This window comes from Myxine glutinosa, chromosome 11 (genome assembly GCF_964187855.1).
Source record: "Myxine glutinosa chromosome 11, kmMyxGlut1.1, whole genome shotgun sequence".
In the NCBI taxonomy this organism is placed as follows: domain Eukaryota; kingdom Metazoa; phylum Chordata; class Myxini; order Myxiniformes; family Myxinidae; genus Myxine; species Myxine glutinosa.
The window spans coordinates 84,471,226-84,487,438 of NC_136271.1; the positions used below are offsets into that span (position 1 = coordinate 84,471,226).

General features: G+C 43.7%; 1 protein-coding gene across 5 annotated transcripts in view; it reads left to right on the plus strand.

The window, feature by feature from the left end:
• Positions 1-16,213, plus strand: part of IDE (insulin degrading enzyme) — a 131,881-nt gene that overhangs the window by 97,562 nt on the left and 18,106 nt on the right. For all 5 annotated transcript variants that reach the window (XM_068131527.2, XM_078786831.1, XM_078786833.1 and 2 more), the window contains exons 14-16: positions 6,213-6,295; positions 6,404-6,548; positions 9,626-9,736. In XM_068131527.2, coding sequence (XP_067987628.2) covers positions 6,213-6,295; positions 6,404-6,548; positions 9,626-9,736 — 339 coding nt within the window. The remainder of the gene's footprint in view (positions 1-6,212; positions 6,296-6,403; positions 6,549-9,625; positions 9,737-16,213) is intronic.

Below are 16,213 nucleotides of genomic sequence, written 5' to 3' on the forward strand. Positions count from 1 at the left end.
TGCCTAGGTGGGCCGCTGGAGGGCTTGTGCCTGGGTGGGCCGCTGGGGAGCTTGCGCTTGGGTGGGCCACTGGGGAGCTTGTGCCTAGGTGGGCCGCTGGAGGGCTTGTGCCTGGGTGGGCCGTTGGGGAGCTTGCGCCTTGGTGGGCCGCTGGGGAGCTTGCGCTTGGGTTGGCCACTGGGGAACTTGCGCCTAGGTGGGCCGCTGGAGGGCTTGTGCCTGGGTGGGCTGCTGGGGAGCTTGCGCTTGGGTGGGCCACTGGGGAGCTTGTGCCTAGGTGGGCTGCTGGAGGGCTTGTGCCTAGGTGGGCCGCTGGAGAGCTTGCGCCTGGGTGGGCCGCTGGGGAGCTTGCGCCTGGGTAGGCCGCTGGTGAGCTTGCGCCTGGGTGGGCCGCTGGGGAGCTTGCGCCTGGGTGGGCCGCTGGGGAGCTTGCGCCTGGGTGGGCCGCTGGAGGGCTTGCTTGCTGAAAATGCAAGTAGATCGCTTAAATACATGGGGCATTTAAAAAGTCCAAAGGCCATTGAGAGTGAGAATACCTTTGTCTGAATTGCTTTCTTTGCGTTTAGTTCGGCAGCGAAACAGGGATTTTCACCCTGACCCTTTTTTGTAGGTTATAGTTTTTTTCTCTCGATGATTCATCCTTGTTATCCCAGTATGATATCCAGGTGGATGTCAACTTCTCACCTTTGAGTAATTTGTGTAAAATATAAAAATCCAAGATGGGCACCGTGAAGTTTTGGAAATCCCCTTTTCATGACATGTTTTTGCAACCCGACAATGTATGGACGATAACGACCGATCATTACTCCCGCCAGGAATGCGTCCGTCCGTCCGTCCGTCCGTCCGTGTGTGTGTGTGTGTGTGTTCGTATGTTCGTGAACGAGGTATCTGGAAAAGTTCTGAACGGATTTGGATGAAAGTTGGTGGGATGATTGCCCTTGGGATAAGGAAGAATTGATTAGTTTTTGGCGAAGCTTAGGATATTATTCCGGATCCAGGAATTTTTTACCATTGGAAGATCGGGCTCCAACTTGACCCACGGTAGGAGTATGCGCTCTACTGAGTGGCGTTCTAGTTTTATATGTTTTAAGGTATGATAAATTAGATTCCATCAATATTTTAATGATTAGATGCACCCAAAATGAAATAAGAACAATTTGTCCATAAAATACACATGACGAGAAGGCGATAACTCACACTTCCCCATGTTGCCAGTATCAGGTAAGGTTATACTCCAGTTTTGTGTATTTTCAACCATTATGAATTGCATTTCATAAACAAAAAATAGCCAATAGTTCCTGAAAGGAGCATAATTTCCATGTATATTTTCTGACATATGTATGTAAATCGTACATATTTCCAGGAGATAAGAAATGATATTCGTGTGGACAATATGTTTACTGAATATATTTTCCAACACATTATACTACTTCACAATTCATCTCTTTCATAAAAAATGATGATGATTATTCAGTCCTCATCATCATGTGAATTCAGCATTTCCACATTTCTCTCATTCCCACACATATGTCCTCTTTGGTATGAACAGAACATTGTACAAGCCATGTTGGAGCTATTGGTACTACATGTCTGTATAAACGATATTGTCTCTTGTCATATCATCACCATCATCATCTTTCACCATTATTAACGTGTGTGCAGTGCTTCCTGGAATGTCACAATCCTTGCGATTTGAGGTGAGGATAATACAAAGAGATACCCATTTGAAGTATTGCTGTAATTTTTCAACAAGACCATTGCGAGACAGCTTCCGATCTTTTTTGGTCCGACTCGATAGAATTCCATATGCGACTCTTGGCTGAAGATAATCTCTTTATGACATCTTGGAGAGCAGTATCTTGTCATTGTGTGTTTGGAGGAACATCAGCGTCATGTGTGGCACCTGTCAAAGAATTGTTTCCCATGAAGCAGGTCATGCAATCTCTGTGATACCTGGCCTTCACAGCATGTCAGTCGCTAAGTGCACCTTGAATTCAAATTCGCACTTCATTCGCCCAATGGTCTCCTCCAGCTTCACATTTGTTAAGCATGTACTCTGTGTACAGCTCACCTCCATCCTCTGAATGGGTAGATCTACACATGTATGAAGCTCGCCATCTTGAAGGGTTTTTCCCACTTGTATTAACATCTCACATGTCACCACAATAAAGGCAATTTCGCTGGAAGTCAATGTGTTTCCTGAAATGGCAAAACCTCTTTATTGATCGGCCATCCTGAGCTCCACTTTCCTACTTTGAACCCGGGAGATGTTAGTTTTGGTGTGTTTCTTGACATGCAGTTCTTGTGGTAACGTATCTTTAGATTTGGATCTGATGCAAGCTGGGTCTCTAATTGTGCACCGAGTTCATCTTTGTCGACTTTGCGTGATGTATGCGTGCTGGTCCATTGTTCGTAGAGCGTCGACGTTTTGGTCACATTTATCACCATATGTTGACTTGAAGGTACAGGATTTATCCATCATTTCATCTGTAATGGAAAAATTCATCACATATTAATTATAAGGTTAATTAATAAGGTTACCCGGTGTAAGTGTACCCCGGTTTAGAATAGGTACACCGTATCCCTGCATGTCGTAAGAGGCGACTAAAAGGGTTGGCGTCAGGAAGGGCATCCGGCCATAAAAACACTGCCTCAAAAAGAGAACCATGACAATTACAACTACATATGGGCAGGATGCAGCCCGAAGTACCCCGTGGGGGACCCCACTCCCTCTCGTCAAAACTCAAGGTGGGGAACCCGATCGAAGCAAGGGTGGAAATCACTCCATTTATGACGACGAAACGTCTGATGCCCGATGTGGAGATCGGTTTCTGAGGTTTGGGACGTGGAATGTAGGGACAATGACAGGGAGATCAGGAGAAGTGGTGGAAGTATTGGTCAGAAGAAGAGTGGACATATGTTGTGTGCAAGAGACGAGATGGAAGGGAAGTGGTGTGAGAATGGTGAAGGGTAGGCAGGGACAGAAATACAAGTTTGTGTGGCAAGGGTGCCCGGAGGACGTGAATGGTGTTGGTGTCCTGTTTTCTGAGGAGTTTGTAGACAGTGTGGTGAGTGTGACTAGAGTGAGTGAAAGGTTGATGATGGTGAAAATGATGATTGGAAAGCTCTTGGTGAACGTCATCTCGGGATATGCTCCGCAGGTTGGTCGGAGCGATGAAGAGAAGGAACAGTTCTGGTGTGCGATAGAGAAGCTGATGGAAAACGTGAAAGATGAGGAAGTTGTTGTGGTAGGAGGAGACCGAAATGGACATGTGGGAAGGATTATGGACGGTTTTGAGGGAGTTCATGGGGGTTACGGATATGGTGTGTATGTTACATACACGTCAGGTGGGTCGACGACAACCATTGACTACCTGCTGGTGCGTAGGCGAGATAGGGGGCACCTCCGGGACACAAAGGTGATCCCGGAGGAGGAGGCTGTTTCACAACACCACTTGGTTGTCTGCGACATAAGGGTGAAAGGTGCGAGGAGAGCTCGGCGGGTGAAGTACCAACTGCGAATGAAGGTGTGGAGATTGAAAGAGGTGACAGTGAGGGAGGCAGTAAAAGAGAGGCTGAGTATGGTAGAGGATGATGTGGTTGAGCTTGAAAGTGGCTGGATGTCAATGAAAGATAGTCTGTTGGGAGCCGTTGGTGAGGTATGTGGATGGACAAAAGGACCACCAAGGCACTCGGAAACGTGGTGATGGGATGATGAAGTTGGAAAGAAGATTGATGAGAAGAGGAAGAAGTTCAAGGAGTGGCAGAAGGGGAAGGGTATGGGGGCAGAAAAGGCAGAGCATGAAAGTTATAAGGCAGCCAGGAAGGCTGCAAAGAAAGAGGTAGCAAAGGCGCAGGAGGCATGTAGGAAAATGTTCGGAGAACGCTTGGATTTGGAAGAGGGTCAGAGAGCAGTATTCAGGATTGCAAAGCAGATAGTGAAAGAGAGGTGTGATGTGATGGGGGTGAGTTTTTTGAAGGATGAAGTGGGACAAATCGTTGTGGACCCAGATGGAATTAATGGAAGATGGAAGAGATATATGGAAATGCTGTTGAATGCAGATTATGAATGGGATGGCAACAGAGAGAGTAACCCAGTTTTAGGACCGGCAGAGAAGATAACCGAGAAGGAAGTCGAGGAAGCGATAAAAGCAATAAAAAAAAAAAAAACCACCTTTAGAGGCCATTTTTCCCCGCAAGCGGGGGTTGGCCTTTTTCGGGAACCGTGGTAGTTGTTGTTTTTCGGTCCCCTTTTTGAAGCAATGTTTTACGGCCGGATGCCCTTCCTGACGCCAACCCTTTTTGCCGCCTTTAACGACAAGCAGGGAATTACCAGTGAACTGGTACTCAATTAGCCGACCTCGGAAGGATGACAGGCTGAGTCAACCCCCCTGGCGTTAATTCAGCGATCGACCGGGTTTCGAACCCAGGATCCTAGGATCCTAAGCTGACACCCTAGCCGCTAGCCCAACACCAGGGTTTTTAAGGATAAATGAAGATGAAGTAGAAATGGGAGACAACAGATAAATAAGATAAATAATAAAATAATAAGATAAATAAAATAACCCAACACCAGATAAAAGCAATGAAGAGTAGAAAAGCGGGAGGGCCGACGGGAGTTGTGGGAGATATGTTGAAGGCAGCAGGAAGTTGGGGTGTGAACAGAATGGCAGAGATCTGTAATCTGGTGGTGAAAGAAGGCCGCATTCCATTGGATTGGGAACTGAGTACCCTCGTCCCTCTATACAAGGGGAAAGGTGACCCTCTGGAGTGTGGCTCGTATCGAGCGATAAAGTTATTGGAGTATGGAATGAAGGTATTGGAAAGGGTGTTGGAGAGGAGGATAAGGAAGAAAGTGAAGATCGACGAAATGCAGTTTGGATTCATGCCAGGAAGAGGAACGACAGACACGCTTTTTATTGTGAGGCAGTTGCAGGAGAAGTACATGGAGAAGAGGAAGAAGTTGTTTCTTGGGTTTGTTGATCTGGAGAAAGCATTCGATAGGGTTCCACGTGAAGTAGTGACATGGGCTTTGAGGAAGTTAGGAGTGGAGGAATGGTTGATCAGAGTAGTGTTGGCAATGCACAAAAGAGCGCGCACAGCTGTAAGGACGAAGGGCGGGAACAGTGGTGAGTTTGAGGTGAAGGTGGGAGTGCATCAGGGGTCGGTACTAAGTCCACTTCTATTTGTAGCTGTGATGGAGGTGCTGGCTCGGAATGTAAAGGAGGGTTTACCGTGGGAGTTGTATGTAGATGATCCGGTGTTGATTGCAGAAAGTATGGATGGACTGAAGGAGAAGATGAACAAGTGGAAGGAATGTATGGAGACAAAAGGTCTGTAGGTGAATATCGGAAAAACGAAGGTGATGGCAAGTGGTAAAGCATGTGGTGAGGTGGAAATAACTGAGAAGTGGCTGTGTGCTGTGTGCAGGAAGGGTGTCGGAAATAGGGCAAAATGGAGAAGATTGTCATGGGGACCGCAAGGCCAACCCCCGCTCTTGCAGGGAAAATGGCCTTAAAATGCCTGTTGTTGTTTGTTGTATATTAATGATAAGGTTAAATTGTGGGTTTCCACACGTTCAGCATTAAATACGAGTATAATCTTCTTTTTTTTATCAATAAATGCCAATATAATGGCATTCTTGGATATATGATATCATGTAAAGTAATCGTGATTAAAACACAAAATAAAATATGCTTTCATTTAAATATTTGTTTTTGTCTAGTCCTAGTTTGTGGCAATATTGTTTTTATTTAATTTTGGGTGCATCTAATCATTAAAATATTGATGGTATATGATTTATCATACCTTAAAACATATAAAATGATGGGTCATCCATGTCTATACATCATCGCGTTCCTAAAATATGAAGAAAATGGGATTTCCAAAATTTAGCAGTGGCCATCTTTGATTTTTGTCCTTTACACAAATTGCTCAAGAGGGTGAGAACTTGACATCCGGCTGGATATCATACCTGGATGCCAAGGATGAATAATGAAGACGGAAAAAATGTATAACCAGAAATACTAAGTTACCTTCCACTACTGCCAGAGCAGTTGTTAATAATTCCATATTTCTTTTAGTGCTTTAAATCGTTAACAAACGTGTATAATTATGGGGTGAAATAAACCAATAAAAGTGAGAGGAAAAGGGTAATGTTCTTATTATCTTCACATTGAGAGTTGTTATTGTGTAAAATTTATATTCTACAGAAATCGGCGTTCACCAAACTCTGGTTCAAGCAAGACGATACGTTCTTTTTGCCGAAAGCCTGTCTTAATTTTGAGTTCTACAGGTATGGTCATCAAAGGTGCACGATTTTTTGTTGAAGGTAAATCTCAATGTGGCTATTTCATCATTACTTTTTACTTAAAAATATGTTAACGCTGTCACGTCTTCCTAGTCCCTTTGCGTACATGGACCCTTTGCACTGCAACTTGACGTATTTGTACGTGGAACTACTGAAGGACTCTCTGAATGAGTACGCATACGCTGCAGAGCTCGCTGGTCTTAGTTATAGGCTGCAGAACACCATCTATGGAATCAATGTAAGTACAGGATGTGAACAACGGACTGTGCACTCGATAGCAATAGAAAGCTCTTTGCTGACACAAACTGTTATTTTTCACGTTAACAATGATCCCACCAAATGGACAAACAAAAACACCACAAGGGTTAAATACCGATGCATGGGGTTCAATATCACAATAACTATACACATGGTTCAATATTATAATAACTCTATACAGGGTTCAATATCATAACTAGATGATATTCATAGAATACTTACCCTGCACAGTCAACTTGGTGTGAGCCAACTCTTCTGTTTTTTAACATTTTTTTTCTTTGATCCAATATGGCTGCCAGACCACGTGAGCGATGACATCTTCAATTTAAATTCCCTAATATAATTGTTGCATAGATCACGCTCAATACATTTCAAACTGATCAGACTAAGCGTTGTCCCTGTCAAATTATGACGTCATAGTTATGGCACCAATGACGTCATCGTTAACAACATCTATTCCCCATATGGAGTTATTTACAATGAGCCATGTTTCAAGTTTTTCCATGCAGCAGTTTTGGAGATATAGAGGTGCACCATTTTTCGGTTTTTCCAAGATGGCGCCTGTACCACATGACCTATGACATTATGATTATCATTATAATATTCTACATGAGGAGGCGCTCCTATGGTGAAAATTTTGTGCCCATCAGACCAACAGTTGCTGAGAAAAAAAATTCCCAATGATCCAATAAGTGTTGTACTTGTCGAATTATGACATCATAACAAAGGCACATATGACATCATCATTAACATATCTTATTCCCCAAGGGGAATACTTGACAATGAGCCATGTTTCAATTTTTTCCATGGAGCAGTTTCGGAGATATAGAGCATAGAGGTGCAACTTTTTTGATTATTTTCCCCAATATGGCATCTGTACCACGTGATCTATAACATTATGATCATCATTACAAATTATACAGGAGCCGCACATATTCTGAAAAATTTGTGTCCATCGGACTAACAGTTGCAGAGGAATTTATATTTTATTCATACTGATCAGATCAAGCGTTGTACTTGTCGAATTATGACGTCATAATGGAGGCACCGATGACATCACCTTCAACATATTGTCGCGCGAATCCCTCGGTTAACACCGTAGGACCGCGGAGGACCGAACGGCTTTACTGGAGGTGACGATCAAATACGGATTCGGCTATAAGAGCGCGGGAGGAAGAATGAAGAGGGAGAAGCGGCAAGCACGTACCTGTAACGATCCGACTGCAGCTCCGATCCTGGAGGAAATGAACTCAAAACGAAACCTGAATTCAATGTACAAAAATAAAGATTTATTACGGGACCCGATACAATAGAACACGATGGAAGAAACTAAATCCTACGTTGGGACGTCCCCACACCAGACCTAAAATACGAGACAAAGGAAAAATGAATTAATAAAATAACACGTTCGTCATGGATTTGTGTAAGATGTGGTGCGTGCTTATCTGTCTGTAGTCAAGGAGGGTCCAGCTTCGGGCGCAGTCGTCCGACCGCGGCTCCAGTCAGTGGGAAGCAGGCCTCGATGCGCCCCTCGTTCGCGCGCTGTCAGGGTTCACCGAGCGCCTTGCTGCACCTGCCAGTCTCGCTCGTGGCACCAAGCACCAAGAACACCACGAGCACCAAGAAGAACCCAGGAGAGCGAGCGCGAAGGAAAACCAGGGAAGACCAGCCAAGAGCTCCGAGCGACAAGATATCTCCAAGAGTCCAGCACAGAGAGGAGAGACGCAGGAAGGGTCCAGCGCAGAGCCACACAAGCACGAAGGGCGATCTCCAACATGAAGGGGTCCAGCGCGAAGAGAGAAAATGTCGTCGAGCGAGTCCTTTTATCACCTGGCATGTGACGTCAATCTCGCGCGTTCCCAATCAGAGCCTCGATTCTTCGTGGTCTCTCGAACCTGCTCCCACCTTCCCACGTCACCCGCGCTCTTCCCTTCAATGAACAACCTCCTTCTAAATCGTGGTTTGGCGCCTTCCGCGCTGATTGGCTGAAGGTTCGCGCCTTCCGCGCCAACCAATCGCATGTTCCTTAGGCGTGGCTCCAGCCTGCCATGACGCTCGTCGCCCATGGTGGCGTTGTACGCGGCTGCTGCCTGCTTGTCTTTCCGGTCAGTCATTGTAAGGGGAGTGAATTTAATTACTGTTGCGCACTAAGGACCAATCTAAGTGTTTATATGAGTGTGTTGCCATAATGGACACTGGATTGGCGACAGAGGGAAACGACGAACGAAGGAACTTTATCCATAATCCCTGTACTAATTAGCAAGCCCCACCCCCCTCGCGGCGGGGACAAAGATACGATCATCCGGCTAAACATAAAACTTATTACATATAGATTCCCCATCACGACAGTCGAGTTACCTACCTACACAGATCTATCTGGCTCTAGATATTCCTCTAGCAAAATTCATAACAATATCTTATTCCCCATGGGGAGTACTTGACAATGAACCATGTTTCAATTTTTTTCCATTGAGCGGTTTGGGAGATATAGAGGTGTAACGTTTTTCCAATATGGCGTCCGTACCACGTGACCTATGACGTCATAATTATGAATAAAAAAATTATACCGGGGGAGGCGCGTCTATGGTAAAGTTTAGTGTCAATCGGACGAACAGTTTCCGAGAAAATGAATTTTTAAAATGCAGACACGGCACACGGCACACGTACGCAACTGAATGCTTAACCCCGCTTTTCGCTTTGTGAGCGCAGGGTAATAACTATACACAGGGTTCAATATTATAATAACGATAACAGGTTCAATATTATATTAACTATAACAGGTTCAATATTATAATAACTATAACAGGTTCAATATTATAATAACTATAACAGGTTCAATGTTATAATAACTATACATGGGTTTGACACTGAAGTCTCAACCTTGATGCTCGAATTCCCATAACTTTGACAAATAAAACAAAGAAATGGATTTTCCATCTTGATCATAATCAGACAATTTTTTTTGCAGAAGTACAAGATGTTATGTCGCCATTAGATTAACTTCATGATGATGTGTGAACAATACGACACGTCCGACTAGGCTTCGTTGTTTCACAGCTCACCATCAAAGGCTATGAGGATAAGCAACGGATTCTGCTCCTGAAGATTGTTGAAAAGATGTCCAACTTCCAGATGGATCAGAGGAGGTTTGATATCATGAAGGAGTTGGTGAGTTTGTTTACATTCACAATGAGTGAATCTCTATCATTGAATCTGCACAAATGAAAACAAATGATAAACATCAATAAAATGTGATTAAAAGTGTAAGAGAAGGAAAGAACATGGAGGATGGGGTGAATCGTATCGTAGACAGCCAGGTGTGGCAGTTATACAATGCCCTCCATAAGTATTCGAACAGTGAAATCAAATGTATTGTTATGAATTTTGGGGTAGAGTAATATAGTCCGTCAGGTAGAGGGGTGCATCGGTACCAAAAAGGAGGCCTAGGTTCATTGGTGTCATTTGAAAGCATTTTCCTCACCTATAACAAAAATCTCTGGTAGCAGTGTCAAATCCACAGCTTTGATGTTAAAAAACGTATATGTTTGTGGCCTATGACGATGTCATGAAACATCACTTTCAGAAAATCAGGTTTTTCGCTACCTTTTCCTACTGACCAGTTGGCAGCACATATAACATTTTATATATGCATGTGGCCTCAAACTTTTATATATGCAGCCTCAAAACTGCATAGAAAAGCCTCAAAACTGCACACAAAAGCCTCAAAACTGCACACAAAAGCCTCAACGCTGCATACAAAAGCCTCAAAACTGCACACAAAAGCCTCAAAACTGCATACAAAAGCCTCAAAACTGCACACAAAAGCCTCAAAACTGCACGCAAAAGCCTCAAAACTGCACGCAAAAGCCTCAAAACTGCACACAAAAGCCTCAAAACTGCACACAAAAGCCTCAAAACTGCATGCAAAAGCCTCAAAACTGCATGCAAAAGCCTCAAAACTGCATGCAAAAGCCTCAAAACGGCATGCAAAAGCCTCAAAACTGCATACAAAAGCCTCAAAACTGCATACAAAAGCCTCAAAACTGCATACAAAAGCCTCAAAACTGCACACAAAAGCCTCAAAACTGTACACAAAAGCCTCAAAACTGTACACAAAAGCCTCAAAACTGCATGCAAAAGCCTCAAAACTGCATGCAAAAGCCTCAAAACTGCATGCAAAAGCCTCAAAACTGCATGCAAAAGCCTCAAAACTGCATACAAAAGCCTCAAAACTGCATACAAAAGCCTCAAAACTGCATACAAAAGCCTCAAAACTGCATACAAAAGCCTCAAAACTGCATACAAAAGCCTCAAAACTGCATACAAAAGCCTCAAAACTGCATACAAAAGCCTCAAAACTGCACACAAAAGCCTCAAAACTGCACACAAAAGCCTCAAAACTGCATACAAAAGCCTCAACACTGCATACAGAAGCCTCAACACTGCATACAGAAGCCTCAAAACTGCATACAGAAGCCTCAAAACTGCATACAGAAGCCTCAAAACTGCATACAGAAGCCTCAAAACTGCACGCAGAAGCCTCAAAACTGCACACAAAAGCCTCAAAACTGCACACAAAAGCCTCAAAACTGCACGCAAAAGCCTCAAAACTGCATGCAAAAGCCTCAAAACTGCATACAAAAGCCTCAAAACTGCATACAAAAGCCTCAAAACTGCTTACAAAAGCCTCAAAACTGCACACAAAAGCCTCAAAACTGCACACAAAAGCCTCAAAACTGCATACAAAAGCCTCAAAACTGCACACAATAGCCTCAAAACTGCATACAAAAGCCTCAAAACTGCATACAAAAGCCTCAAAACTGCACACAAAAGCCTCAAAACTGCATGCAAAAGCCTCAAAACTGCATGCAAAAGCCTCAAAACTGCATGCAAAAGCCTCAAAACTGCACACAAAAGCCTCAAAACTGCATACAAAAGCCTCAAAACTGCATACAAAAGCCTCAACACTGCATACAGAAGCCTCAACACTGCATACAGAAGCCTCAACACTGCATACATAAGCCTCAAAACTGCATGCAAAAGCCTCAAAACTGCATGCAAAAGCCTCAAAACTGCATGCAAAAGCCTCAAAACTGCATGCAAAAGCCTCAAAACTGCATACAAAAGCCTCAAAACTGCATACAAAAGCCTCAAAACTGCATACAAAAGCCTCAAAACTGCATACAAAAGCCTCAAAACTGCATACAAAAGCCTCAAAACTGCATACAAAAGCCTCAAAACTGCATACAAAAGCCTCAAAACTGCATACAAAAGCCTCAAAACTGCATACAAAAGCCTCAAAACTGCATACAAAAGCCTCAAAACTGCACACAAAAGCCTCAAAACTGTATACAAAAGCCTCAACACTGCATACAGAAGCCTCAAAACTGCATACAAAAGCCTCAAAACTGCATACAGAAGCCTCAACACTGCATACAGAAGCCTCAAAACTGCATACAGAAGCCTCAAAACTGCATACAGAAGCCTCAAAACTGCATACAGAAGCCTCAAAACTGCATACAGAAGCCTCAAAACTGCATACAAAAGCCTCAAAACTGCATACAAAAGCCTCAACACTGCATACAGAAGCCTCAAAACTGCATACAGAAGCCTCAAAACTGCATGCAAAAGCCTCAAAACTGCACACAAAAGCCTCAAAACTGCACACAAAAGCCTCAAAACTGCACACAAAAGCCTCAAAACTGCATACAAAAGCCTCAAAACTGCATACAAAAGCCTCAAAACTGCATACAAAAGCCTCAAAACTGCATACAAAAGCCTCAAAACTGCATACAAAAGCCTCAAAACTGCATACAAAAGCCTCAAAACTGCATACAAAAGCCTCAAAACTGCACACAAAAGCCTCAAAACTGCACACAAAAGCCTCAAAACTGCATACAAAAGCCTCAACACTGCATACAGAAGCCTCAAAACTGCATACAGAAGCCTCAAAACTTCACACAAAAGCCTCAAAACTGCACACAAAAGCCTCAACACTGCATACAGAAGCCTCAAAACTGCATACAGAAGCCTCAAAACTGCATACAAAAGCCTCAAAACTGCATACAAAAGCCTCAAAACTGCACACAAAAGCCTCAAAACTGTATACAAAAGCCTCAACACTGCATACAGAAGCCTCAAAACTGCATACAAAAGCCTCAAAACTGCATACAAAAGCCTCAACACTGCATACAGAAGCCTCAAAACTGCATACAGAAGCCTCAAAACTGCATACCGAAGCCTCAAAACTGCATACAGAAGCCTCAAAACTGCATACAGAAGCCTCAAAACTGCATACAAAAGCCTCAAAACTGCATACAAAAGCCTCAACACTGCATACAGAAGCCTCAAAACTGCATACAAAAGCCTCAAAACTGCATACAGAAGCCTCAAAACTGCATACAAAAGCCTCAAAACTGCATACAAAAGCCTCAAAACTGCATACAAAAGCCTCAAAACTGCATACAAAAGCCTCAAAACTGCATACAAAAGCCTCAAAACTGCATACAAAAGCCTCAAAACTGCACACAAAAGCCTCAAAACTGCACACAAAAGCCTCAAAACTGCATACAAAAGCCTCAACACTGCATACAGAAGCCTCAAAACTGCATACAGAAGCCTCAAAACTGCACACAAAAGCCTCAAAACTGCATACAAAAGCCTCAACACTGCATACAGAAGCCTCAAAACTGCATACAGAAGCCTCAAAACTGCATACAGAAGCCTCAAAACTGCATACAAAAGCCTCAAAACTGCATACAAAAGCCTCAAAACTGCATACAGAAGCCTCAAAACTGCATACAAAAGCCTCAAAACTGCATACAGAAGCCTCAAAACTGCATACAAAAGCCTCAAAACTGCATACAGAAGCCTCAAAACTGCATACAAAAGCCTCAACACTGCATACAGAAGCCTCAAAACTGCATACAGAAGCCTCAAAACTGCATACAGAAGCCTCAAAACTGCATACAAAACAAAACATCTGAAATGTGGGAAGCTCTTCACTATGAAACGGGACTTGAAGCAACAAAAAAAGATGAAGTTGAGAAAAAGCAAATATGTTTGCGTCAGTCAACATCATCTTCAAGCTCAACTGTGATGGATAAAGTTTGCATATTCAGTCCACCTGGGAAAACTTAAAAGTACATTAAAGGAACACGACAGAGAACCACTGACAAAGTGTGTAGAGCTTCAAGCTGATGCTACGATTCGCAACATCGCTATGCAGAGACAGGACACACGTGTTCTTGCTGTGGCAACAAGAGAACTTGTTGCTGCTGAGGCTTGGTACCATAAATCGTGCTACAGGCTCTACACCAATACCAAAGACCTTCAGAACCCAGCTCATAAAGAAGACACAGCGGAAAGTGATACTTGATGCTCGATAAAAGCTAGCTGAAGCTACATTACATCATATTCTAACACATAAGACAAGACTTGTTTCAGTCTCCACGGATTGTCCCACTAACTGAGCTGACTCGTCTTCTGGTAACATATGTGCATGCTCATGAGGTGTCTGCAATTAAAGACTCTACTAAAAAGCACATACGTCGAAACTACAGGCTGAATTTGGCAATACTCTTCACATATTTCCTGACAGCAAAGGAAAATTGCTAATCTTTCCTGAGAACATCAGCAAGTATGACCTTGCAAAAGAGAATCTGAGGCTAAAAACAGAACTTGAAAGCTTACATCGTATGTGACAACCAGCCATCTGAGGAGGGAGAGGACATGGTTGTGTGCAGGATGATGCTGATGATGTGGATGAACTTGATCTTTATTCATTATTCCTCTGCAATTGATGATGCTCATGATTTCCATGATTATGTGCATTTATTTTGATGAAATTAATTCATTTATTTTGATGAAAAGTCAAGTTATTTTCATTTTGATGATGACGATTACAGTGTAATGTATGGTGGCTGTAAATTCAAAATAAACTGTTTGCAAGAGCTTACATGTGATCATCGGAAGCCTCGTATGTCTGTACTACATATATACATATTGCTAAAAATCGAACCAATAGGGGGCCTTTTCAACATCATATTTCAGGGTGAAAGCTGCTACTTTCAGACTGCTACCAGGCAGAAATGTGTTCCTGAATAGCAGAGCTTTCAGATGGTACCCATGAACCTTGGCCACCCCGAGTGGTACCGGTGGCTCAATTTTGGGGTCGTACCTGACGGACTAATACAGAGATCAGGTAGATCTGTGTGGGTATCATGCTCTGACTGTCGTGAAGAAGAAGAAGAACCATTTTGATGTACATAAGTAGAGGACCTGTTTAGCCCGGATGTTGGATTAAGTTTGTGTATTTGTGGTCATACAAGGATGGCCTTGTGATAATTATTGCAGGGATTATGTTAATTCCCCTGTGTGTGAGACCTTGTGATTTATCCTTCGTCCCGTATGGCAACGCACTAGACACGTAGAGCAGGAAAGGCCCATTAGCACCACACAACTGGCATTTTAAGGCCATTTTCCCTGCCAGAGCGGGGGTTAGCCTTGCGGTCCCCATGACGATCTTCTCCATTTTGCCCTATTTTCTGCATCTCCCCTTGTTAACCCCCTTGCCCGCATTTCTTCTTCGACCATCTTTAGCCAAGTCTTTCTCGGTCTTCCCCGTCCTCTACTTCCTTCTCCATTCATTTCCATCACTCTTCTCAACCAGTCACTTTCATCCTTCCTCAACACATGACCAAACCATCTCAACCTGTTTCTCTTCACAGCATCAATCACAGGCTCTATTCCCATCATCTTTCGCAATTCATCATTTATCTTCCTCTCTCTCAACGATACTCCGCACATCCACCGAACCATTCGCATTTCCACCCTTTCCAGCCTTCGTTGCTGCTCAACGTTCATCACCCATGTCTCGCTCCTATAAATTATAACACTTCTCACACATGCAGCATACACCTTTCCCTTCAGCTTCAACGACACTCCCCTCCTCATCAGCATGCCACTCAGTTCCCGAAACTTCATCCATGCACATCTCACTCCAGCAACCGTTGCCGAGTCTGATCCACCTTCTCCATTCAGCATGTCTCCGAGGTAACAAATTGTTTTCACACCTTCCAGCTTCACACTGTCTCCAAGATCCAACTCAACAGTTCCTCCATCTGCAGCTCCCTCTGTGCACACCTTACACTTGAATGTAGCTGCCACACTGTTTAATGACCCTCTCAAACCACTACATTTTTGATGAACCCACTCAGCGCACATTGTACATTGAATGGAGTTCACTCCGGCACCCTTCCAACACACAGCACACGGCCACTTCCCAGTTCTTTCCACCTCACTACATGCTTTACCACTTGCCATCACCTTTGTTTTCCGATATTCACCTTCAGACCTTTTGTCTCCATACATTCCTTCCACTTGTTCATCTTCTCCTTCAGTCCATCCATACTTTCTGCAATCAACACCAGATCATCTGCATAGAACAACTCCCACGGTAAACCCTCCTTTACGTTCCGAGCCAGCACCTCCATCACAGCTACAAATAGCAGTGGACTTAGTACCGACCCCTGATGCACTCCCACCTTCACCTCAAACTCACCACTGTTCCCGTCCTTCGTCCTTACAGCTGTGCGCTCTCTTTTGTACATTGCCATCACTACTCTGATCAACCATTCCTCCACT